This window comes from Eleutherodactylus coqui, chromosome 13, assembly GCF_035609145.1.
Source record: "Eleutherodactylus coqui strain aEleCoq1 chromosome 13, aEleCoq1.hap1, whole genome shotgun sequence".
NCBI classification, from domain to species: Eukaryota; Metazoa; Chordata; class Amphibia; order Anura; family Eleutherodactylidae; genus Eleutherodactylus; species Eleutherodactylus coqui.
The window spans coordinates 22,121,087-22,146,552 of NC_089849.1; the positions used below are offsets into that span (position 1 = coordinate 22,121,087).

Sequence of the window (25,466 nt, forward strand, 5' to 3'; positions counted from 1 at the left end):
CATTATACGAAAGGTTCCTTTATAGGGCGCATTACAAGAGTGTTCCTTTATAGGGTGCATTACACGAGCGTTCCTTTATAGGGTGCATTACACGAGCGTTCCTTTATAGGGTGCATTATATGAAAGGTTCCTTTATAGGGCGCATTACAAGAGTGTTCCTTTATAGGGTGCATTACACGAGCGTTCCTTTATAGGGAGCATAACACTCAGGATAGATCATCAATGGCACATCGGGGGGGGGGGGGGGGGTTCCGACACCTGGTGCAAAAAGCTGATGGGCAGTGGTGCCAGGTGTCAGACTCCCGCTTATTTCCTATTGGTGACCTATCCTTTGGTTAGGCCATCAATACGGTTACATCATGGAGCTTTGGGGTTTGTACAGAGGGGGATCAGAAGCCAATCCCGCTCCATACAATGTGGGTTCCGGCTGTTTCTTACAGCTGACACCCGCCTGCAACAGCTGGGATCAGCACTCCCGCTGATTGCGACTGTTAACCCTTTCAATTCTGACAGCAGTATTTAAATACCCTGACCAGAGTGCAGGGGTTCCCAAACAGTGGGGTGCCGTTTGTTTGCCACTGCAGCTGGCGGCATTCTGAAAGCCCCTAGAGTTGCCATATCAGATTACCTATCAAGCCTTGCCAGTGGAGTGGCTTGGTAAGATTGCCTGTTAGATCGTGGCATAGTGTAATACTGTAGTGTTACATCGTACTGCCGAAGCGATCAAACCATCGCAAGTTCTTGTCCTCGATAGGGACTAAAAAAAATGTAGAAAATCAGTTTTAAAAAAGTTTCAGTAATTATTAAAAAGAATAAAAAGGGTTATTCTTTTAAATTAGTGAATATAAAACTGCGCTGCGCAGACTCTCCGTTCCCTGACCTTTGAACCCCATCATGTAGTTTAAGGCTCAAAGGTCATGACAGTTCCCATTAGGACGTCGCCCCTTATATATTTTTAGTTTTTACTCCCCACTTTTAAAAAATCATAACTCTTTTATTTATCCATGGATGTAAATAACAGAGGACTTGTTTTTTTTTGCGCGACGAGTTGTATTTTTGACTGTCAGGGCTTATTCACACGTCCGTATATCGGCCCGGGTTTTCACGCCCGGCTGATATATGGTATCCCTTTCTGCTCTGCCCCCGTCCCACCCCTCCCATTGCAAACAGTGGGGCGGAAAGGTGGCGGGAGCTCAGGGCACTGCTCCCGGCCCGCCTCCTCCCCCTGCAAAAAGGGACACCGTATATGGGCCGGGCGTGAAAACCCGGGCCGATATATGGACGCGTGAAAAAGCTCTTACTATGTAATGTAACATATAAGGTACTGAAAAACCTTTTAAAAATTCTAATTGCAGTGAAATGGAAAAAAACACAATTTCGCCATCTTTGGAAAAAAATACCATTTTCTGCCGCCATCTTCTGGCAGCTATAAGGCCGGCTACACACGGCTGTGACGGGCTCCGCCGCGGAATTCCGTGGTGGAGCCTGTCACGGCGCCCCCCCCAGAGTCCCCAATAATTACCTCCGGATCCGGCGTCCTACGTCCCGTATGATGCTTCAGCGCGCATGCACAATAGAGCTCGTGACGCGCCGGCCGCGTCTTATGACACGCCCACAGTGTCACATGACGCGGCTGCGGTAGGCGGGGAAGCGGTTTCACGCTTTCTTCCGCTGTGCTACATCGGAAGATAGCGTGACGGACGGCTTCCATCTTCCATTGACAGTTGTCCGCGCATACACCCGCGGCAAATAGAGCATGCTGCGGGCGAGGACGGGTGGTTTTACGGTGCGGAATTCCGCACCGTGAGCACTGAGCTTTTAGGTTCAAAAGAACCTAATAGCTGCGGGCAACGCAGCGGATTTCCGCCGCGTAAATCCGTCCATGGGAAGGAGTCCTAACATTGGTATTTTTTGGTTGTGTGAGGGCTTGTAGTTTTGCAGGACGTCCGGACGCAGCGATGCCAAATATGTTTTTGTTGTTCTTTAGCTGTTTTTTTTTTTAGTAAATAATGGAAAAGTTTTTAAAAAAACAACTTTTATTACCTTTTAATTCTTTTTAAAACTTACTGAAACTTTTTTAAAATTGATTTTCTACATTTTTTCTTAGCCGCTAAACAAGAATTCACATTGCGGACGGCCCGTGGATTCTGCGGGAAAGCAGGAGCCGCCGAGGGGGAGAATCTGTTTACATAGCATGTCTAGGGACGGACATTGCTGCGGAAATCGTGGCAGGTGTCTGACCGCGATTTCCGCAGCGATAATCTGTCCGTGGGCATTCGGCCTAAGGCTGCCTTCACACTTGCGAGAAAACGCAGAATTATGAACCCCATGCTTTTCAATGCATTTATTCCCATTCGCAACGTTTTCTGTCCTGCGATGTTGCGAGATTTGGAAACCGCTGTCTGCCCTATCTTTCTGCGTTTTGCCTTTTTCACCGCCCGTTTCCCTACGGAGCCTCCGTTTCGTGCGATGTGTCTTTCACATTAAAGTCAGCTGAAGGCGATAGGAAAATTTATTTTTAAAGTTATGGGGATGAATTAACACGAAAACCTGAAAAGTGGCTAGTGATTAAAGGGTTAAAAGAATGCTGTGACACCAGAGAGAAACTATTTACTAGAACCCTGTGAGGTAAACTCCAGCACCCCATACAGTAGATTGTATAAACAGCAATATGGCGGCCAGCCCAAGCGTTCCAACCCAGAGTGAGAGCTGACACGCAAGCCCGTCACGTGACCCGCTCCGCCTCGCTCGCCGCTCTAGCCTGTGTTTTGTCACGTCTCTATCGCCGCAGGCCCATGACGTCACCCCCAGCAGGCTGCAGAGTCACCGCCGGGTGTTCTGCGCAAACAAGGAGTCTTGGAGGAGGACGGAGCTGTGAGTGCGGACCGCCCGGCAGCGGAGAGGACGAGGACGGGGAGCAGGCCTTCATGGTGAGGGGGAATGACTGGCAAAAGCGCGGGAAGAGGGCGGGGGAGGGGTGTTTAGGAGGTCCTCGGGTCGGGGTGACTGTGGGTGTGCCTGAGGAGAATCCCTTTAAGGGGGTCTCCAGATATAGCAGGAAGCACGTGACAACCTCTTACTGGAGCCCCCATCTATTAGAGGGGCACACTGGTTAAAACTGGAGCCCTCCTAATGACTTCCTCCAGGGATTTGCTTATGGTCATGGCTGACCGGTGACAACAGCCGGATCCCCATTTGTGTTGTGTGGGTCATGTGTCTGACCGCAGTCATGTGACCGATCTGTGTGGTGACAGGGGGTACCAGCTGTACATGTGTGGCGCTAGAGAGCGGCTGGGACGTGCCAATAACTTTCCCGATATCGTGGAGGGTTCTAGCGACCGCCATAATATGGTAATAAGCGGCCATGAGGTCTTAAAGGTGCAAACTGGTGCAGAGGAGACCTGGAGGTGTTGCCCATAGCAACCATACTGATCGGATCGGTTGCTATGGGCAACACCACCTGTTCGCACATAGGAGGCCTGTTCAGACCGCCAGGCTCCGGCTCTTAACAACCGGGAAAGAAAAGACCTCAAAGTTTGGCAGGTTAACCCTTTACGTGCCACAATCTAACTGCAGCAAGTAAGCAGAGAATGGGGTGGGTTCTTTCTGCCACCCGTCGGCACCCCGCCGTGGGATCACAAGGTACCGATGGGTTCCCATGGCAACAGGAAGCTTGACAGAGACCTCCATGTCTGCCATGTAACTCAGTCTGTTAGACCCCGCCTCCCTAGTAGACTGCACTACATGGGTAATGCAGCGTACTATCCTGGCCAGTGACCAATCGCATCCTCAATCCTCTTCAGCGAGTAACAAAAAATAAAGTGTTTAAGGAAAGAAAAAAGTTCAGTAAAGTTTAATTTTAAAGGAAAAAAAAATTCAGTTGTAGAAAAGTTGACGTTTTTTTCCCACAAAAACCCTTTTAAATGGATAAAACGCCCCAAACCATTTTAGGCCTCCTTCCCACGAACGGATTTCCGCCGCGTAATTCGCGGCGAAAATCCGCTGCGTTGCCCGCAGCTATTAGGTTCTATTGAACCTAATAGCTCCATGCTCACGATGCGTAATTCCACCGCGGAATTACGCACCGCGATTTCTCCCGTCCTCACCCGCAGCATGCTCTATTTTCTGCGGGTGAGGACGGGCTGTACGCACTGACGGCTTCCATTGCAGTCAATGGAAGCCGTCCATTCACGCTATCTCCCGCTGTAACCAGCGGGAGATAGCGTGAAAAAACGCTTTCCCGCCCACCGCCGAGCGTCATATGACGCCAAATGACGCGGTCCGGCCGCGTCACGTGACACGGCTGGTGACGCGAGAGCGGTGGGCGGTGACGAGCGGTGACGAGCGGTGACGCGGCGGTGGTGGGCGGGGAAGCGATTTCACGCTATCTCCCGCAGGTAAGTATAGGGGCTCTGGGGGGCGCCGTGACGGGCTTCACAGCGGAATATTACGCTGCGGAGCCCGTCACGCTCGTGGGAAGGAGGCCTTAAACTCCAAAACTTTATAGATATGACCGCGTTCGTGACGACCCGGACGACGGCAATGTGTTGTGGATCCTGCAATGTGCCAATGAAAGTCACCTGGTCCTTAAAGGGGTTGTCCCGCGGCAGCAAGTGGGGGTATACACTTCTGTATGGCCATATTAATGCACTTTGTAATGTACATTGTGCATTAATTATGAGCCATACAGAAGTTATTCACTTACCTGTTCCATGCTGGCGTCCTCGTCTCCATGGTGCCGTCTAATCTTCAGCGTCTAATCGCCCGATTAGACGCGCTTGCGCAGTCCGGTCTTCTCCCTTCTGAATGGGGCCGCTCGTGCCGAAGAGCGGCTCCTCGTAGCTCCGCCCCGTCACGTGTGCCGATTCCAGCCAATCAGGAGGCTGGAATCGGCAATGGACCGCACAGAAGACCTGCGGTCCACCGAGGGAGAAGATCCCGGCGGCCATCTTCACAAGGTAAGTAAGAAGTCACCGGAGCGCGGGGATTCAGGTAAGTACTACCCGTTTTTGTTTTTTTTTATCCCTGCATCGGGTTTGTCTAGCTCCGAACGGGGGGGGGGGCTATTGAAAAAAAAAAAACCCCGTTTCGGCGCGGGACAACCCCTTTAAAGAGACAGTCACCTACTTGTAGCCCTCTGAGCTCAGGCTGTGGACTGAAGGGCGACGGAGTCTCTTTAACCCCTTAAGGACACGGCCTGTTTTGACCCAAAGGATACAATGATTTTTGGGGGGGTTTTCATCTCTACTTTCCAATAGCCAAACCTTTTTTTATTTTCTCATTAACATGACTGTATGAGGGCTTGTTTTTTGCGGGACAACCTGTAGTTTTTACTAGTAGCGGTGTTGGGTACAGGTAATATAATTTAAGACTTTTATGTCCCGTCCCCCCCCCCCCCCCCATTTTTTTTTTTTTAAGCAGGTAGAGAAATCAATTCTGACTTTTTTTTTGTTGTTGCCATGGCAACCCACCAGCACTCCGCGATGTATTCAGAGGTCCGATGATGTCACAGAGGGAGCTGCCCTCTCTGTGAACCATTACACACCGCGATCTACATGGCTCACTTTTGAGACTGCGCCTTCCACATGATGTAACTTTACGTCCTCCTGCATTAAGTACCCCCTAGTTGGAGTGTAAACATACGTCATATAGTGATAAGGGCTTACGGTACAAAATAAGTCGGTCACTAAGAGGTAAAGGGGTTGTGCCAAGTTCTAAAACTATATGATATGGGAGAATTCTATAATCGGAGGTCTGACCACTGGTATTTCCACTGATGCTGAGAATGGGGGTCCGGGCGGTCCCCGAGTGAGTGGGGTGGCGGTCACACAGACGCGTTGTGGCTCCATTCACTTGACAGTGCCAGATTACCGATTCCAAGCTCTTCGGCGCTTTCCTTGAAGTGAACGGAGCAGCAGCGCCCGCACCATATCCACTCCATTCATTCAAGGATCGATCGGACGCCGTTTTTGGGACCAGGGAGACCCCACTGATTATAAAGTTACCCCGATCCTGTGATCCTGGTGCAACCCCTTGTATGAAAACTGCGGAAATGGAGATGGTAGGTGTTCGTTTCAACAGGTTTGCATCCATTTCCAGTATTTTGTGCCGGAATGAATAACATGGCGGACTGCGCTATTCTTCCTGGCGTGGAATGCTGGAAACGAAGGGAAACCTGTAGAAATGAAGACTTACCCGTCTCTGTTTCAGCAGTTTTCATTAATGGCCAAGATCGCACCGAGGACAGGACCCGAACCTTCTTCAGGGTAGTAATGGGGACCCAGTCGGCACGCGGGACAGAACCTAGCGAGGTGGACCGGGCCCTGAGGCTGCTTTCACATTGGGTTTCCCCTGCAGCGCCGGTCCATCTTCCATGGAGATGGACCTCTGAAGGCCCCGTGTATGTGCGATCCCTGTGGTCTCCATCGCTTCCATACCGATCGCTTATTTACACCGGAGGGACAAGTGCTCCCGTCCAGTGTAAGGCTGAGTAAAGAGATCTCCGTCTCATATTCTCCACTTTAGCGCGTCCAGGCTCCGCCCCCGTACAGTTTTTTGCATGGAGGACAGAACCAGCGAAGAGGAAACGTAATGTGAGGGAATATAAGAGTACCTTCACACATGGCGGATGTTCCCACAGTGGAACATTCATAGCAGAGTTCACACACTTGGTACGGATTTTGGTGCCGATCCCTTCAATTAAAATGGTGAAATCTGCTGCGGATCCAAACAAAAAACGGCTCCAAAATCCGCAATGTGAGAACTTACCCTTATGTGTGTTTTCAGGCCATTATCACACAGGGCTGCAAGTTCGCTGCTATGGGAGGATCTGCATCTAATCCGCCGTATGTGAGCATCGCCTTAAACTGTCGGATTCATGGCGGAGCAGGTCGGGCCCTTAGCCATCAGACACCGCCCAGGACAGATTTTTTTATCTGCTTCCGCCTTCTCCTTTACTTAATGAGCCCTATGTACTAAAGAGTGAAAGTGGAAGTATTACTATAGGACCCAGCGATCACGTGACCATCGGGTGCCCTCTGTCACAGAAGGGCTGCAGAGTCCTTGCAGACCCTGATCAGCTCTCTTAGTGACTAGGGGATGTCTTCCCCTGCAACTGCAGCTACTATAGATGCCAAAAAGACCATGTGAATGACCCCCAGAGGTCTTATGTGATGTCATGGGGGGCATAGATGATAAAAAAAATGGTTACAAAAATAAGAAAAGAAGAAAAAATTACAGAATACAATTTAAAATATCTAAAAAAATGAAATGACCCAACGCCAGCAAAAGCATCGCCGTATGCGCCCTGTAATCCCAAACTATACACATTCTATATCAAAACATCCCAAACACATTGAGGAAGCCATTCCTGTACTTTTTCACATAAGCCGATTCTCCTTTGAATGAGCGGGTGACGTCGCTGCTAATTCGTTTGTGCGGAATGTGTAGCCGGGCAGATTACCGATGAGAATCGCTCAGTTCTCGTTCCGTGCTTCGCTGTCTACGAGCGGCGAGTGCTTAACGACATTCCATCTTTCGGTGCGTCTTGTTTCTACGGCGCACAAACTGCAACAAAAATGACATGATGGCTTTATTCTATGGATCAGTACGATTACTACGATACCAAACTTGTATAGGTGTTTTTTTTTAGCTGTACTACTTGTATTTTTTTTAAGATATTTAATTTTTTATAATTATTTTCTGTCTCTATTTTCTGCGCACAATAACGTTTTTTATTTTTCTGTCGACATAGCTGTGTGCGGGCTCATTTTGTGCGGTACGTCCTGGCGTTTCCATCGGTACCACTTTCACATACAATTGACTTTTTAATCGCTTTTTATTACATTTTTTCTCGGAGGTAGGGTGACCAAAAAAGTGCATTTCAGGCGTTCTTTATTTTTTTTTTTTCGGACCACGTTCACTGTGCGGGGTAAATAATGCATTACTTTGATAGAGTGGACTTTTACGGACGCAGCGATACTAAACACGTATTTTTGGTTTATTTTGATTTTTATTGCAAATATGGCAAAAGGTTTTTTTTTTTTTTTACTTTTATTACTTTTTTTTTTTTAATATAAAACTTTGATCTTATTTTTACACTTTCTTTCAGTCCCCAGGGGGGACCACAACCAGCGATGCTTTGATCGCTCCTGCAGTATGACGTAATGCTATAGCATTACGTCATACTGCATTCTGACAGGCAGCCTATCAAGCCACCCCACGGGGATGGCTTGATAGGCAGTCTCCTAAGGCAGCCCTGGGGCCTTTTAGAAGGCCCCCGGCTGCCATGACACCTGCACGGCCGAACCGATCTCACCACAGCGGGGGCCGTACGGGACCCCCGAACACCGTTCGGGGGATTTAAATGCCGCTGACAGAATTGACAGTGGCATTTAAAGGGTTAATGATCGGCTGATCGCGGCTATTGCCCGCGGGTGTCAGCTGTAATAAACAGCGGCGCTATCTCCCTCCATACACGTCCTGCAACAGCTGGACGTAAAAACACTATTGGGCCGTCACTACGGGGTTAAACATAGCGAGAAGTTAATGAGTCGGCTAAAAATGAGCGAAAAATAAAAAGTGAATGCGAGTGTCTGACGGCGGGCGTTTAGACGTAACCATGTTGCACACTTTCGGTCATTCTAACAACTTTTCCAACTATAATCAGTCCGTCTAAATGGCCAATTGAGGCCATCATGGTGCCTCGCCAGCCTGCGGTCACATGATTGACATGACGGATGTGAGGCCTCCTGCACACGACCAGGTCGGATCCGGCATGTGGGTCTGACCCTGTGCCCGGCCGGTGACCCCGCTTACCTGTCCGGATTCTTCTTTACCTGTACTGTGGAAGCATCGGCGTGCAGGCGCAGTACAGATTATGCCGTGCGGGCCGCTAGGCTCAGTGCGGGACGGACGGCGTCCATTGAAGCCCTCGGAGCTGCCGTAAATGATGCCTGTCGAAATGTGGTCTTACATTATACTGTAGGAGTGATGAAGCGACCGAGGTGGCGCTGTCTTCCTTTGCAGGTACCTGCGTGTTCTGCAGACTCACAACCTTACTGAAGATGGAAACAAATAAGTGTAGAACCCTAAACCTCCAATGGGGGAAATTACTGCAAAGCAAGAGTGTCTCCTACCAGCCAATCAGATTCCAGATATCGTTTGTCAGGGGCTCCTGGAAAATAAAATGTACAATGTTACTGTCCCTGTTGAGCGGCGCCCCGCATCTCCTTTGTCCTAGTTTTGGTAAACCTCCTCCCTTCGCCTCCGACTTGTACGGCTGGTTTCTCCTTCCGCCGTCGCGGTCGGTGGCCGTACATCAGGGTGCAGCGATTACATAACCCGGCGCTGGACTTCGGCTCCTCTTCTTGTTTACTAATGAAATACCTGAGTAATTACTGGGCCAAGGGTCAAGGTTTAGTTGTGACATGAATAAGTGCTTACAGTGCGCCACACACCTGCTTGTTGTCAGTGAATGAAAGCATTGATGGTTCATATTCAGATGCTGAGAAGATTTAGTTGTTTTTGTTTTTTTTCTTTTTTACTTTTTAAGAAAATTTTCCTTTATTTTGAACAAGCTGAAAATACCATGGTGAGGTTTTTTTTTTTCATAGGAATTCCTTAAAGGGGTTGTATCGCGGCCAGTTTTTACCTGAGGGCCCTTTTGCACCGGATGGTCTGCCGGGCATCAACGACTGCCTGTTTACACGGACCGGTCCGTCATTCAGGTTTCTGCATGCAGAAACTGAACCGCGAACGACTCCTCGCTCAGTCGGAGCATCTATACTGAACGATTTATAGGCACATGTAAAAGGGCTCTATATGGAAAGATGGAACAATGCCTCTATGGCGCCACCTATTGGAAGTCTGCATATTTGCAAGTCAGCGTCAGACTTTTTAACAAGGCTTTTTACAATGCTTGTTAAAACGTTTGCCATTGACTTGCAGGAATGCTGTCTTCCAATAGGTGGCGCTGTTCCATCTTCTCATTTGCATATTTCCCAGAGGAGCATACATTGCCTTATTAGTCTCCCTAAGTAGAAACTAGACCCGTCCTCATCCAAGTTTTTACCTGTCATACAGAGTCCAGCCATATGGTAGCGGCAAGTGTACCACCAGTCCATTCACTTCAATGGGTCCGTGGCTCATGAACTATCCATGCCCCCATATCCTGTCCTCTTTCCCCGCTCATCACTCCCCCGTGTATTTACTTCCTAACTTTATGGCACATTTATTAGGACCGGCATTTCAAAAGTCGCTCTTTAATGTAGTTTCTCCCGGCGCACGCCTCTTCATATATGAGGTGGATCTCGTCCGCGCCATCGCCCGTGCAGAAATCTATGCTGCTCAGAGCTGGCGTGGATATCTGGTAGGTAAATAATACATAAATGTTGTTGGTTTGAGGGGCCACGATCCCCCTCTACAAGCCCCACCCCTTTTTGGGAAAGTGGCATGGAGGAGCAAAATTCACAAAGCGAGCAAGACTTGTGCAAAATTTAGCAACACTTCTGTACCGGACGCTGAAGACCTGGGAAACCATGTAGGAATGAAGCATGGTGCTGATTGGCCCGAGTCTCAACCAATCAATGCTAGGCTTGCATACTGCACTGTCTAACAGCTCTTCAATGACCGGTAAACTGCCCAGCGTCCCCTTCGTCCCCAATATCACCGCACCCTAGATCCACGGCATGTTTTGGTCACATGACCGCAACCATCATGAGACCTCATTGGGCCCCTGTGAGTAGAGGGTTGCAGGCGATGTATGACGATCTGCGCTCACCCTGTTTCTTGGGATTGTACTATATTAATTCCTCCATAGGAGCAGACTGGTTGCGACCAAACCTCGCCATGGATCACTGACCTTAGAGCTTTCTGTTGGTACGCACCCTGCGTATGTTAAATGGGTTGTCCCACCAAGTAATGTTGTCCCCCATCTACTGGATCCGGAATAAATAGCTCTGTGCTGGGGGTCTCGCCGCTGGAAGCCCCACCGATCCTGAGAATGGGGGCACTGAAGGTCCTCAAGAGGAATGGCGCCCCGCTGAAGCTTACACGCCTCCACGCCATTCATTTCAGTGGGGCGACCAGACATGGCCAGGCGCTTGCTATCCCTAAAAGTCCCATTGAAATGCTCAACCGCTACCCATTTATTTGGGGACCTCCACGACCTCTGTTCTTGAGATTTTTGGGGGTCCTACTGGTAGGTCCCTAATGACTAGTTAGCCCCTATCCTAAGGCATAACCTTGTTTGGTGGGATAAGTGCTATAAGGACAGGATTTCATCCTCTAAATGAATGTTTCTATTTGCTGACAGCAAGCAGAGGTTTTCATGACTCCTAAGAATTGAAACAAAGTATATTTAAAAAGTTGTGAAGCGTTTCCACTGGATGGGTCATAAATAGTAGACTACTGGGACCCCGTAATTACCGGAAGAGCAACCCCAGTTCCCCTCAGCTGTAAGGTTAGGAGTAGTGTGACTAGACCCCGTTGTGCTGGCAATTAGTGGGTGTCCCAGTTCTTGAACCCCCCCAACAATTTACCCTCTATTGCCTATCCAGTGTAGAGCTGATAAATGCTTCTACCTGGAATACCCCTTAAAGGGATTAACCGGACATTTACTAGTACTAATGACCCATTCTCAGAATAGGTCATCCATAGTTGTATGGCGGGTGCCCGCTGCCCATCGGACCCGTGTATTCATGAGATCTCCCAACCTGTGTTCTGAACGCAGCTGTTGAACCCCGTCGTCGTGCCGAGCCTCGTTGCACATTATGATCCTGATGTCTCCGTCCTTCTATCTAGATATCTGCATTGTGGGGGCCAACACATGCCCTACTTAGGGGGTATGGTTAATGCCAAAGCAGGGAGCTCCTGCCTTTGCGCTGTGATGCCAGTATTGTACAGTCCGCTCCATTAGTGACGGCCCATTTAAAGGAGAATTCCACCTCCCGCCTCGCTCCGTGGTGCTATAAGAGGTTGTGTGAATCGGCAGCCGGGATTTGTGGTTGCATAAGACTAATTAGATTACCTAATGAAGGTTGTATGTGTTCTGCGCTGACTCACCGAGGTTCCTGCTATTTTTGCCCCAGGGAGTGTTTGACGGTCGGGTGGTCACGTGTCTCCTCACATGACCCTTCACCGTGAGCAAGGCTGCAACTTTGTAACACCTTGTTTCACTTGGTCACTCTTCTGACGCTCTGCGGAGGCTTGTCGATCCCTTGTACTGCACACGGCACTGCATGCAGTGTGGCCGATCTGTGCGCTGAACTACTCCGCTGCACAGTCTTCTGTCCTCATGGTTTGCTACAGTGTATCAGGACAGGTAAGGGGCAATACGCTGTGTTTGCAGTGTACGTCAGGAGGATGCCCCTGATGAGGATCCCCTCCCGCAATGTGCAGCAAATAGAACCCATTGACGTCACGTGGTGTTTTTTTTTTTTTTTTCCCCCACCTATTTCAAGCAAAAAACAAAAGCGACCTGCTTCATTTTTAAGTGAAGGCGCCCATCTGCGTGATTTTGCAGGGTTAAACGATACCACCTGGGCCTACTAGTTCAGCTGACCCACCTGCCAAGTCGGCTGCCCCGTTCTACTTAAATGTGGGCTGCTGGGACCGTGCCAATGTGAGCGGCACAGCAGTGCAATAACGTACAGTTAAATACACCCATACCGGCGCAATAACTCTCGCAATAGTGAGTGTATATGCGCCTACGCCTGTGTGAGGCCGCCCTTGGGGCTTATTCACACGGACTAGAGTCTCTCGTGTTGAGATGCATGAAACTCGCACACGTATGAACGTTCTTTTTGAATGAAGTTATTCACGTGAGTGATTTTTATTCCCCGCAGCGATGCCGCAAACACTAAAACTGCAGCTTGTATTATCTTTTGGCATTCCCGCGGAACGTCTCACCTATTGTTCTCAGTGTTTTAGTTATTTTTTTTAAATTAGTATATTTACGCTAAAATAAAGTATAGCAATGGACGTTTTGATATATAATATGGTTTTGGATTACAGGGCGCAAACAGCGACGGTTTTGGGTTATTTTATTTCTTGTGTATATATTTTATTCTGTAATTTTGTTTTACTTATGTAGTTATTTTTATTTTTTTCTATGTCCCTCATGACATCATATAAGACCTTGGGGGGGGCATTCACATGTATTTTTTATTTATTTATTTATTTTTATTTGACATTTTTGCACTGAACCTGGGGGATCCATAGGAGCCCCAGTTACAGGGAGAAACCTCCCCATGTAGTGACAAGTCACTGGCAGAGCTGATCAGGGTCTACGGAACCCTGCAGCTCTGCTGTAGCAGGAAATCCTGGCGGTCATGTGACCCACAGGCTCCTGTTGTGGAAGAAACACTTCCATTTTCACTTTTTAGTAAGTAGCACTCATTGAACACTGTGTATTAAGAAAGCAGGAGGCAGAAAGGGTTAAAACCTACTTCTCCCTCCTCCGGGTTCTCAGCTGTGTCTAACAGCTGAGAACCCGTCCTGCTTCTAATTGATTGCAGAAGCAGAAAGCTTTAATCCCCACTGTAATTCTACATACGCCCGGGCTTTGTAAATTTTCAGTGCTTGGTCCTTAATGGGTGAAGGGCATCACATGGCTCTTGCATGCCGGCGAGTGCGGTGCAATGTTTCCCACGTCACAGACCTCTCACCAGCCAAACCAGAATCCAACTGCACACTGATGAGGAGCAAAACCCCGAAACAGCTGTCTGTGTATGGATTCTGGCTTGCTTTACAATTCCCAATCATTGCTCTAAAGACCTATATAAAGGGTTGGACATTGATTTGAAGGAATGCTGCCATCCAATAGGTGGCGCTGCAGAGGTATTGTTCAATCTTCCTTATTTGCATATTTCCTAGAGGAGCATGCGTGGCCTTATAAGTCTCACTCACTTCTTGGTACTCCCCTGTCTGATGTGTACACACGGCACATCGCAGGTCCAGTGGATAGAGATAGGACAGGCCTTGATTCCCCTTCACAGTCTGTGTGAAAAATAGCTTGTGTATAGCCTCATAGGTTATAATAGGGCCGTGTGCCGTCCATGGAATATACAGACAACGCACAGACCGAAATTATGGCTGTGTGAGTTGGTCCTTAACCCCTTCATGACACGGCCTATTTTGGGCTTAAGGACGCAACAATTTTTGGCGGATTTTCTTCTCCGTTTATTTTTATTTTTCCGTCGACGCGGCCGTATGAGGGCTTGTTTTTTGCGTGGCGAACTGTAGTTTTTATCGGTGCCACTTTTGGGTACATTAACTATATTGTAAAACTTTTATTTTTTTTTTATGATAGCAGGGAGAGAAAACGCATCAATTCTGCCATCGCTTTTTTTTTTTTTTTTTACACCGTTAATCATGCAGCATAAATGAGACATTCCATTTTTTCTGCGGACCGGTACGGTTACAACGATACCCAAATTCTTACTTTTTTTTTTAGGTTTTCCCACTTTTCTGCAATAAAAACCCTTTTTCTTGGAAATCTTTTTTTTTTTTCTAAATTGCTGCATTCAAAGTCCCGTAACTTTTTTATTTTTTGATGTACAGCACTCTATCAGGGCTTATTTTTTGCGAGACGAGCTGTAGATTTTATTGGTACCATTTTGGGGTACATACAGCTTTTTTGATCACTTTGCCTCAGTTTTTTAGCGTTTTTTTTAGCGTTTTTTTCCGTGCACAGTCAAAAGCATGTGCAACTTATTGTACGCATCGTTACGGACGCGACAATACCAAATATGTGGGGTTTTATTTTTTTTTTTACCTTTTTTTATGCTAATCTGAGAAAGTATAAAAAAATGTTTTTTTTACTTTTTTTTTTTAATTCTTTTTTTAAATCTTTCTTTTTTTTACACTGTTTGTGTCCCTCTGAGGGACTTTAACCACTGCCCTGATGATCGCTGTCATAAGGCATGGCAGAGCTACTGCTCTGCCATGCCTTATCGCTTGTACAGCGATTATAGGCATAGGCAATACAGGACGCCAGTGTCTGGCGTCCTGTTGCCATGGTGACAGGCCGGGCTCTCGCGATGACATCGCGAGTTCCGGCCGGAGACACAGAGGGAGCCGCGCTCCCTCTGTGAACTTTCTCTGCCGCGATCTACTTAGATCGCGGCAGGGAAGGGGTTAACAGCGGGGGGCGCATCTCCGATGCCCCCCCCGCTGTTGCAGCGGGACGCCGGCTGTGACTGACAGCCGGCTCCCGCTGCGGGATAGCGCGGGATCATATGTGATCCTGCGCTATCTTTAGGACGTAAGTTTACGTCCTGTTGCGGGAAGTACCAGGCTGCCAGGACGTAAACTTACACCCTGCAGCGGGAAGGGGTTAAAGAGAGTTTCCCAGCTTTCGCTAATCATGGCTGAGATGGAAAAAAACCTTCCTCTAAGAGCTCCTTCACCCGGGCGGGTGCAGTCGCAGTGCATGAAAATAGCATTGTTTCCACGAGCTGAAACTGCGCATATTTACTCTGTATTTTGTTCTTGCTGTCTTTTTTGCACACATTTTTACTGCGTATTTCGCGCGTGCCGAGATAACGGGGTTCGTTGCTTTGGTTTCATTGCTTTCTCCTGCTTTCATGTGGAATAGAAGTTTATCATGCGTATTCACTGCTTTTTTTACATGAAGGTTCCCGCATCAATTCATTGCAAAAAACCACATGTATTTCAGCCCGTTTTCACCCTTCAGCTGTAGCGCTGGCCGCACGCAGACTTCAGATCCGTGCTGTAGAAGTAAAAGATAAGTGACGTCACTTACTGATGTGGAAACTGTCAGTAATCTACGTGCGGATCCACGGGGTGCAAACTGCTAATCTCCAGCAGAAATCTGAGGATCTCACTGTAAGCTAATGTCATTACCCCATCGAGGCTTCCTTTCTACAATTACCGTATATACCGGCGTATAAGACGACTTTTGAACCCCGAAAAATCTGCTCTGCAGTCGGGGGTCGTCTTATGCGCCGGTAATTCAAAAAAAAAAAAAGTGTAAAAAAAAAAAATCAGTACTCGCCTCCCCCGGCGTTCTGTCGCGCTCCGGCAGGATGTCGCTCGCTCCTCGTCCCCGGCGCAGCGTTGCTTTCTGAATGCGGGGCTTGAAATCCCCGCTTCCAGAAAGCTAGTACACACGCCGGCAGCCATGACAGCATTGAATGGCTGTTATTGGCTGAAGGCGCACGTGTGTTAGCAATCACACCCATTCAATGATGTCATTGAATAGTGTGATTGGCTGAAGCCACGTGTGTTTTAGCCAATCACAGCCATTCAATGATGTCATTGAATAGTGTGATTGGCTGAAGCCACGTGCGCCTTCAGCCAATCACAGCCATTCAATGCTGTCATGGCTGCCGGCGTGTGTATTAGCTTTCTGGAAGCGGGGATTTCAAGCCCCGCATTCAGAAAGCAACGCTGCGCCGGGGACGAGGAGCGAGCGACATCCTGCCGGAGCGCGACAGAACGCCGGGGCAGGTGAGTAAGGATTTTTTTTTTCTCCTCTGTATATCGGCGTATAAGGTGAAAGTTGGGGGGTCGTCTTATACGCCCCGTCGCCTTATACGCCGGTATATACGGTACATTCAGATTTTGTTCAGCAGTTTCTTCCCCATGTTGTTGCAGAAGTTCCCACAAATGTGCTGCACTTGTAGTTGCTTTACTGTCTCCCTTCTGTCCCGTTCACCCTAAACAAGCCCAATGGGGTTTACGTCTGGAGATTCTGCAGCCGTTCCATTCTTAAGCCTACCGGCTTCTGCTTGTCTTCTTAGGCCTCCTGTCCACGGTCAATATTTCACTACGTTACCCGCAGCGATAATCCGCACGCGGGTTACACAATGAACGCTTTCCATAGGATAACTATGGAAAGTGCAGCCCGATGTACATAAGCGGAAAATCGTGGCAATTTTCCGCTCTCGTATAAAAATCACGGCATGCCTCAATGAACCTATCATAGTGATGGGTTCATCACGGAAAATCGCAGTGACATAATGTTCCCCCCATGGCGGTATATCGCTACGCGTGTGGATAGCCGTTAAGTAGTTCTGATATAACCTAGAAGTATGTTTTGGATCATACCTCTGATGTACGCCTTGTTGGCCCTGACCAAGAAGGCGTACACCAGAGGGTATTGCATGGTGTATCAAACTGCTGTGGTGGCCCTTTCTGTCCAGTGTGCCAGTCATCCTGTATCTTAGACTACCTGAAGCGTACTATGCACTATGTAGTCAGACAAGCAGATCAGCCATCTTTGTTTTCCAGGCCAGAGGGTCACTTTAATGTATCAGCCTGGAGTCCAGACTGTTTATCTCTCAGAGGATCGTTTAGACTAGATAATATTGTAGCTGTGAGAACAGCCGGGCGCTGCGAGCAGGGAACAGCTGGATGCAGAAGACAAGCGGGGCCACCCTGCTTGTCTTCTGCATCCTCCGCTTGGAGCATAAGGTGATCGCTCAACATTTGAGCGATCACCTTACGCTGTTAAAGAACGCAACGATCATCGCTCAAAACATTTTTTTGAGTGATGATGCCTGTGTCTAAACCAGTCTTAAGAGTACCCCCGTTCACTGACTGCAAGCAGAGGTTTTGAAATTTAATTGCAGCCAATGTGTGTCTATAGAATTTAATTTTACATCCGGTCGGTTCCTCCACTCTGTAGTTAGATTCACAAGAAAGCAGCCTGGCACATTTGGCCTCCACACTTGGAAGACTTCTGAAGACAACTCCTATTCATGTGTTCTGTTACCCTCTTGGTGCCACAACCAGTTTACATTTTTTTTACGTAGGCAGGGTGTAATAGGAGTGCTAAGATGGCAGAGCTGTAAGCCTTTATGAGGTAACCAGTTGCTATAACCTCCTGCCGGCACCCTACAGGTGATCTAGGGAGCCCATATCCCTCTAACGGCTTGGATGCCATAGTTGCCATTGACCATGGCTTCTAAGTTGTTAACCATCCAGGATTGGAGTTCTCTCTGATTACAGCTGTTGCTGCAGGGTGCCTGCTGTAATATGCAGCTGACACCTAATTTGGATGGAGCACACACACTCTGCTCCTGAGCCAGCATCATACACTCCGCTACTACATGTGACGTACATACGTGTCCTGATGGGCTTAAAGCGTTCCTGTACCTTCGACTGTTCAGAGTAAGCTGCCGTGTGTACATGAGGGGTAAGGGGCGAACTACACTGCCATATCTTTTTCTCTGTTTAACGTACAGAATTTGAGTGGCCTGAGCTCCTACTTGGAGTTTGGGGCAGAGGACCCGCAGTCAGCCTGGGTCACACTTCCAAATTTTGTACGTTAAATGGAGGCAAAATACGGCGGCCTGTATTTGGTCATTTTATATGTCTTGTATCTTGCCTTTACCACCCGTTCTCCACTCTCCAGGCTGTATTACTCTGTTTTCTCCGAGCTGGTGGGTGTAGACTGCTGCTATGATGTCTCTATACACTGTACACATAGGAGAGCAGGATCTCTTCTCTATCTCTGAGCTGGTGGGTGTAGACTGCTGCTATGATGTCTCCATACACTGCTCACATAGGAGAGCAGGATCTCTTCTCTATCTCTGAGCTGGTGGGTGTAGACTGCTGCTATGATGTCTCCATACACTGCACACATAGGCGAGCAGGATCTCTTCTCTATCTCTGAGCTGGTAGGTGTAGACTGCGGCTATGATGTCTCCATACACTGCACACATAGGGGACCAGGATCTCTTCTCTATCTCACTGAGCTGGTGGGTGTAGACTGCAGGGATGTTTCTATACTCTGTGCAGATAAAAGAAGAGTTTTTGCTCTCATCTCTGTACTGGTGGAGGTTGATGGCTGCTGTGATGTCTTTTATACGCTGCACACAGATAAAACTGCACATTCTGCTCACTAACTGTCTCTAGTGCACACACAGAGAAATAACTACATCATAGTGTACAGCAGTACAGAGCAGTGTAGATGTAATTTCAGTAGCTCTAACACAGTAAACACTTACTATTACCTGTAACGGCACGTCTGTATGAGCCTCTCTCCCTCCCCCTCCTCTGTAGACTTCTATGGGCAACATTAGTCCTCACCCTTCTCCACTTCCAGCTCTGTCTTGTCTCTGTTACTAGAGACAGACTTCACATGACAAGTCATTAGACAGCTAATTAGTAGGGAGGGAGACCCCTAGCGGCTGGCCCTTTAGAGGAATTTTTCAGTACAAAAATGTCAGTTTAGGTAAATTTGCAGTTTATTGTCATATATAGTAGAGTATTAATGTGATCAGCTCATAGGCAGCTTCCTCACACTAACAGCTGATAATTAGGCCGTCCAGCTTTTAGTCTGAGGGTCCCCATATCAACTGGAGTTACTCGTTCATTCTACAGCGGGTTCCCCCATACCCGAGTGTTCGGATTGTCTGATCGGTCGCGTGTTTGGGGAGGTAAACAGCAGACAGATAGCTCGGGGGGAACAAAAGGATCGGACATTGAATTTCACCCATTTCTTCTTTCCCCTGACATCTGTTGGGTGAGAATTGAGCCGCCCCCACACACATTAGAGAGTTGTCCGGCACCACGGTTATCGGACAGTTTGGACAACTAAACTATCTGTATGGGGGGGCCCTAAACAAAATTTATTAAATAAATGTAAAAAGGAGACCGCCTGTCCATATACCATAATTGGAAGCCCCTCCATGAGCAAAAAGTGCAGAGGCGCTAGAAAGGGCTAATCGCCCCTGAAGTGTAGGACAGTTGCGTCCAATATGGCGATGGGCAGATAGCGGTTCAGCATCTCCCTCGGCTGGCCGGCCAGCTCTGTGGATGACGCACTACTCATTGTGGGTTGATGACGGCACAGATTGGGTTTAGCGGTCCCTGTCTGATCGTTTAGACTCTGATTTGTAGAAGTGTGACGGGTAACGGGCCGTCAGTACGAGAGCGCCGGTCTGAGCTAGAAGGCTTCACCTCGTGAGACCTCGCAGCATCTGTCAGGCCAGAGCACACAGACACGTTCATGGCACTCGGCGGCTGCATCTCCGCGTCCGGCGCCGGACAAGACGCAGCTTTGTTCTTATCATGCCCATTCTGTACGACATAAGAGGTTGTTTTGTCTCACCGGCCTCCCTGCTGTTGTATTCCAGATCTCAGCTGCAGTTCTTGCCTTCACATCTGCCTGCGAGAGTCAGTGATGGAATCGGAAGCCAAAGATGGCGACGAGGACAATCTTCAGAGCGCGTTTAAAAAGCTGCGGGTCGACGCTGAAGGGTAAGCGACTCCGCTGCATTTCAGCTTTTATCTCTGCAGTGGGCAGTGTCATGCCATCTGTACAGCTCTGATGCTGAATGCCATGTCTACTAAGCTGCGTCATCGCCAAACTCTGATGATATTGATAAAGTAGCGGGAGGTCGGTGAGACGTGGTTTTCTAATCCTCGCATCATCTCGATACGACACCCAAATCGTCAATTTTTTTGAAACGAACAAAATTCGCCCGAAGTTCGTGACAAATGTGGATTTATGTAGGTGATTTGTGACTCGTAACTTGCACATCTCGAAAACATCTGTCCAAATGATCCCAAAGTAGTTCTCTCGTCCTTCTCTTGATTGAACATACTTTTTGCAAAGATGCAGGTAAGTTTTGGATGGTTTACTTGCTGCAGTGTGAAACCACAGGAAGAGCCGACAGCCGGGATCCTGCTGTTGGTTGCGAGCAGAGAGACCTCCGTTCCCGACCGCTTAACACCTTCCATTCTGAGATCGGTAGCAGTCGCAGAATGTATGCAGGTGATGGAGGAAGAGGGGCTTCACCCATCAGCTCCCTGCAATCTGATTGCAAGATGCCAATGAGCTGAGCTACGTGGCAGACATGGGTGTCTTTGTCTGACCTCCCACAGCCATGGGGACCCCTCAGACCCTTCCTCCGGGAGTCTGGTGGTAGGCTGATGGTATATGCGTAGTTCACTAGATTATGGAAGCGGTGCAATGTGCTATGCTAGTGATTGAACGATCGCGTCTTCAAGTTTCCTTGAGGAACAAAAGTGTCAAATGTTCAATAAGCTCAAAGTTCAGTTAAAAAAAAAACTAATTAAAAAATGCACATAGTAGTAGGTATCGCCTTGCCCAGAACGACCTGAATAATGAAAATATTTAGTTATTTATCCCACACCGTAAACATAATTTCTCTTTTTCTTTTAAATCCAGAATTGCTATTTTTCATCTGTCTGAGTTGCAAAAAAAAAAAAATACAATCAAAATCTATTTAAAGAGTTATTTATGCAGCGCAGTGAAGGCTGTAAAAAATTCTAGAATTGCTATTTTTGCCAATCACACCTCCCAAAAAAATAGAATTAAAAGTGTTTACTACGGTATTCCGAGCTGCGGCATATATGCGCCGCAGTCTGAACAGGCGACAAAACGAGAGATGCAGCCACAACTTGGTCGCGGCTGCCTCTCATTCATGCGTGTTTGTTTTATTTTCGCATTGCCCGTGTGAAGGAGCCCGCACTCTGGGAGCTGCAGCTCTGTTAAATCATGCCAAATCCTGCGCCGTGTGCTTCTGGCCTTAATCGGATCTAGCTGCACTGGAGAGTCAAGGAGTTAAAGATTTGGTTTAACCCAAGGCTTCTTGTATTACAGATGTACGGCATCAATGTGTGGAACCGACGGCTCTAGTTCAAGATCATGCGGACGAGCGACCCTCGAAGATGCCAAACCTAAAGTATTGAGTTCTATAAAGGAAAGCTGGCACGGGTAAGACTTCACCGAAGCGGAGTGATAGGTGCTCGCTGGCTGTCCATTCTCTTATTAGGATGCATTCATATGTGACATGCGTATATGTAATATATATATATATATATTTTTTGGTGGGTTTGAAAAGCCTAGCCTGCAAAGTTTTTTTCTGTCCCACAAAAAATGTGTGGAGATGTTTATTAGAGAAGAAGTAGAAGTGAAAAGGTGTTTTTTGTTGTTGTTTTTTTCCCCCTATAAAAAAAAAAAGGAAAAAAGCATCAAATTGCACAGCGCATATACGATTTAAAAAATATAACCGGATGCTTAAAATGCTTGCGTTTTATACTCTATTTTATTCTTTTTCATATACATACCTGAATGTGCCAAATTTCTTAAAGCAATCTTCCAGTTTCGGGCCAAAATTCTGCCCTGGGACCAGAGGGGTGGAGAGGATACATTACCTGTGGTTGATTGACAGCCGTCATTTAGTTTTGCCGGTTTGCACCTCTCCTTTTTTTTTTTGGGGTGTCCAAGATAACCGCCACCATCTTCAGACTACACAATTGCCCATATTGCATTGGGAGTGTTAGGACTACTGGTGCACTATACCTGCTTTATGATTGGCCCAGGCTGCTTATGTGATGAGTGCTGGCCAGTCACAGAGCTGTGCATGGTGTACTTGGGAAATGGCGGCAGCCATCTCGGCTACCTGAAAACAGCACCTGGAACCAGACAATGGCCAACAAAATCAGTTATAGTTAATCTATCCCTTCCACCTTCTGGTCCTTATACCAAATTTTGTCACAAGCCTTGAGGGTTGCTTAAAGAGGCTCTTAGCCAAAGAAGCTCCAAAGTTATTGTCTGTGCACCAGAAAATGAAATCTCTGCTTGAGAGAGCCGGACCACCATACTGGGCCTCTGCGCCCCGGATGGCATCTTGAGCCTCCCAGGTGACCAGCAGCTGCCTCAAATCATTAGATCAGTGAGGGTTCTGTGTGGCGGACCCTCGCCGATCTACTATGGATGACTTATCCTGAGGATGGCCTATATTTAGAGTAAGCCCTATGCAGACTGAGGTCCGTCTATTCATCTATAACCTTTTGTTTGCAGATCGTCAAGAAAAACCACAAGAGGAGCTGGAAGAACACCACGAAGACGACGCTCTAAATCCCCAGTCCTTCACCCCCCAAAGTTTACACACTGCAGTACAAAGACCACATGCAGCACTCAGCTAAAGCACAAGAGCCTTTGTGACCCAGGAGAAGGAGCCGCCACCGGCAGCCGTCCTGCTGTCAGCGACCCTTCCGGCACCACCATCAACGGCTACAAGAGATTTGGTCTCGAGCCTTCAGAGACTCCATCACAAATGGGTAAGACAGATTCTTCGGTTCCTCTGGAGCCCACTGGAAACTCAAAGACCAGCAGCCTTCCTTCGGATTTCCACTCTGTATCTAAGCTGGGCACGGCCGCAAAATGTACTTGCAACGGTAGCGACTGCCAGTGCGACAACTGGCAGAACATGGAAGTGTATTCCTTTTCTGGCTTGCGGGACATGCTTACAGAATGCGAGAAGACGGTGAAGGAGGACTACTCTCAGTCTTTACAAAACAGAACTCAGACAGCAGGCAACGGCTCTTCCGGATCGCCTCGCTCCTGCTCGGAGCAGGCCAGAGCGTCGGTCGATGATGTCACTATAGAAGATCTCGCCGGATACATGGAATACTACCTGTATATTCCAAAGAAGATGTCGCACATGGCCGAGATGATGTACACCTGATTGTCCAGCCATGAGGCATGGGTGAAAAGTAACCGCATGTAGGTCGCCCCTCAGCGACTTTGACACCCTACACATCCACTTTTCACCATTTTGTGTCCAATAAAATCCCAGCGTTGCATCATTCTTGTTTGGATGACGTCTTAAGGCCCCAATAAAACCGCAAGCAATCGCGCCATTTAAATGATGTTACGGCTGGTTAACATACGGTAACGTTACCTTACGGTGTCATTGGTGGTCATACGCCCTGAGTCTATGGCCACATTCAATGTCACTAACTGATCATGTAGTTGCATGGAAGCGCCAGTCTCCACATACCGCTGTATTTTTAAGGGTGGGGCAGGGGGATTTCCAGCACCCATTACAAAAATCTACAAATGGAATTTGGGAGGGTGGGGTCGGACCGGTATAATTTTTCATGCAGTCTCATGGGAAACCCTTCTGTTCATTGCAGTGTTACTTGAATGTCGGTCACGTTAGGTGAGCATTTTGCGTGTTAAACAAATAGAGGAAGTAGGGTCTGGATTGTGAAGTGAGAACGGCTTCTATTTAAAGTAAGGTAGAGTGTTGCCCCGCCCCCCACCTCCCCGTTCCAGCCGATGTATTGAAATGTTCTCGAGCCTGATGCTAAGGCTCAGTAGATTAATGTTGGCTAATAAACACTCGTTGAAATGACGTCATTGTCCTGTACAGCGTCGTTTGTCCCTTTTTTCTTTGGAGTGATGATACAATGAATGGTGCATGGAAAGAAGGTGTAAGTATGTGCCCCCCTCTCCCCGGGGTAACCTGACTAATGCCCCCTCAGCCCTCTGCTTGCACTACTGGAATGCTTTTCTTATAACATACTCATTGAGTTTAGACCACTTATAAAAAGGTAATGGTTCAGCTAAGGCCCCCAATGTGCATGGGCCGGTTTGCGGAATCTGTACATGGGACCCAAGCTGCCCGTAGGGAGACATGGGCATCCGCTAATAACATAAAGCATATGGATTTGATTTGTGGACCTTTTCGGTCCGGAAAAAATGCAGCATGCACCCTTTTCAGTGCGGATCCCGCACGGATGACTTCCATTGAAGTCAATGGAAGCCGTCCAATCCGCGGCCCGTCCGCAATTAAATTGTGGACGGGCCATGGATTTCGTGGGAATGCAGGAGTTTAAAAACAAAACTCCACTGCGCAGGTGTAGCAGCCCAGTGCTTCCGCACACATCCGCAGTGAAGAAAATGAAAACCCAGACGGGTAAGTAGAAGACCTGCTGTGACCACGGCCGCGGGCAGGCTCCGATCTGCCCGTGGACATGAGGCCTTAATCACACACAGAGTCTGGATGATCTCCGGACTCTTCTCCGTCTGTTGTGTGCTCAATGTGAACCTGCTCAGAGAATGGCGCCCAATGGTGGACCTGCCAATTCTGGTGTTCTCTGGTGAAGGTAAGTCGAGCTGCGCGGTGCTGGCTGTGAGCCGAGGGCCCCCTACAGCAGGGGTCCCCAACTCCAGTCCTCAGCGCCCCCAACAGGTCATGTTTTCAGGATATCATATAGTAAGAACACCTGTGGCAATGTCTGAGGCACCGACAATAATTACATCACCTGTGCAATACTGAGGAAATCCTGAAAACCTGACCTGTTGGGGGTCCCTGAGGACTGGAGTTGGGGAACGCTGCCCTACAGGACGTCCTGTAGGCGGTGTATGATAGTTTGGTCACTAGACCGCTGTAGGGCTCTTCCTTCAGTTCAGGGTTGATGCCCTTCTCCTGTCCGGCTCTCCTTGTGTAACGGCCGTGTCCTGATATCTGCTCCAGGCTCTTGAGATGCTGGGAGACATGGCAAACCTCCTTGTGCCATCCTGGAGGAGCAGAACTACCTGTACAATCTGATTGGGTGCAGGTAGCGCCTCATGTACTGGTAGTGACAAGGACACTAGCCATACATGGAACTACAGAGGAATCGGGAAGAAGGAGAGGAATTGTCTGCAGTCCCTTTTTTGGGGTCTCTTGCTG

The 25,466-nt window shown here is 48.1% G+C and overlaps 1 protein-coding gene across 2 annotated transcripts; it reads left to right on the forward strand.

Annotated features, from left to right (window-relative positions):
* The first annotated feature begins 2,758 nt into the window (after positions 1-2,758).
* Positions 2,759-24,143, forward strand: OSER1 (oxidative stress responsive serine rich 1). Of its 2 annotated transcripts, XM_066586470.1 has the most exons (4): positions 2,761-2,930; positions 20,109-20,232; positions 21,602-21,715; positions 22,805-24,143. In XM_066586470.1, exons 2-4 carry the CDS (start codon positions 20,156-20,158, stop codon positions 23,469-23,471), a joined length of 858 nt encoding a protein of 285 aa, XP_066442567.1. In that variant the 5' UTR covers positions 2,761-2,930; positions 20,109-20,155; the 3' UTR covers positions 23,472-24,143. The 2 variants fall into 2 exon arrangements, with proteins under 2 accessions (XP_066442568.1, XP_066442567.1); XM_066586471.1 differs by lacking the exon at positions 20,109-20,232 and having other exon boundaries at positions 2,759-2,930.
* Positions 24,144-25,466: the final 1,323 nt, after the last annotated feature.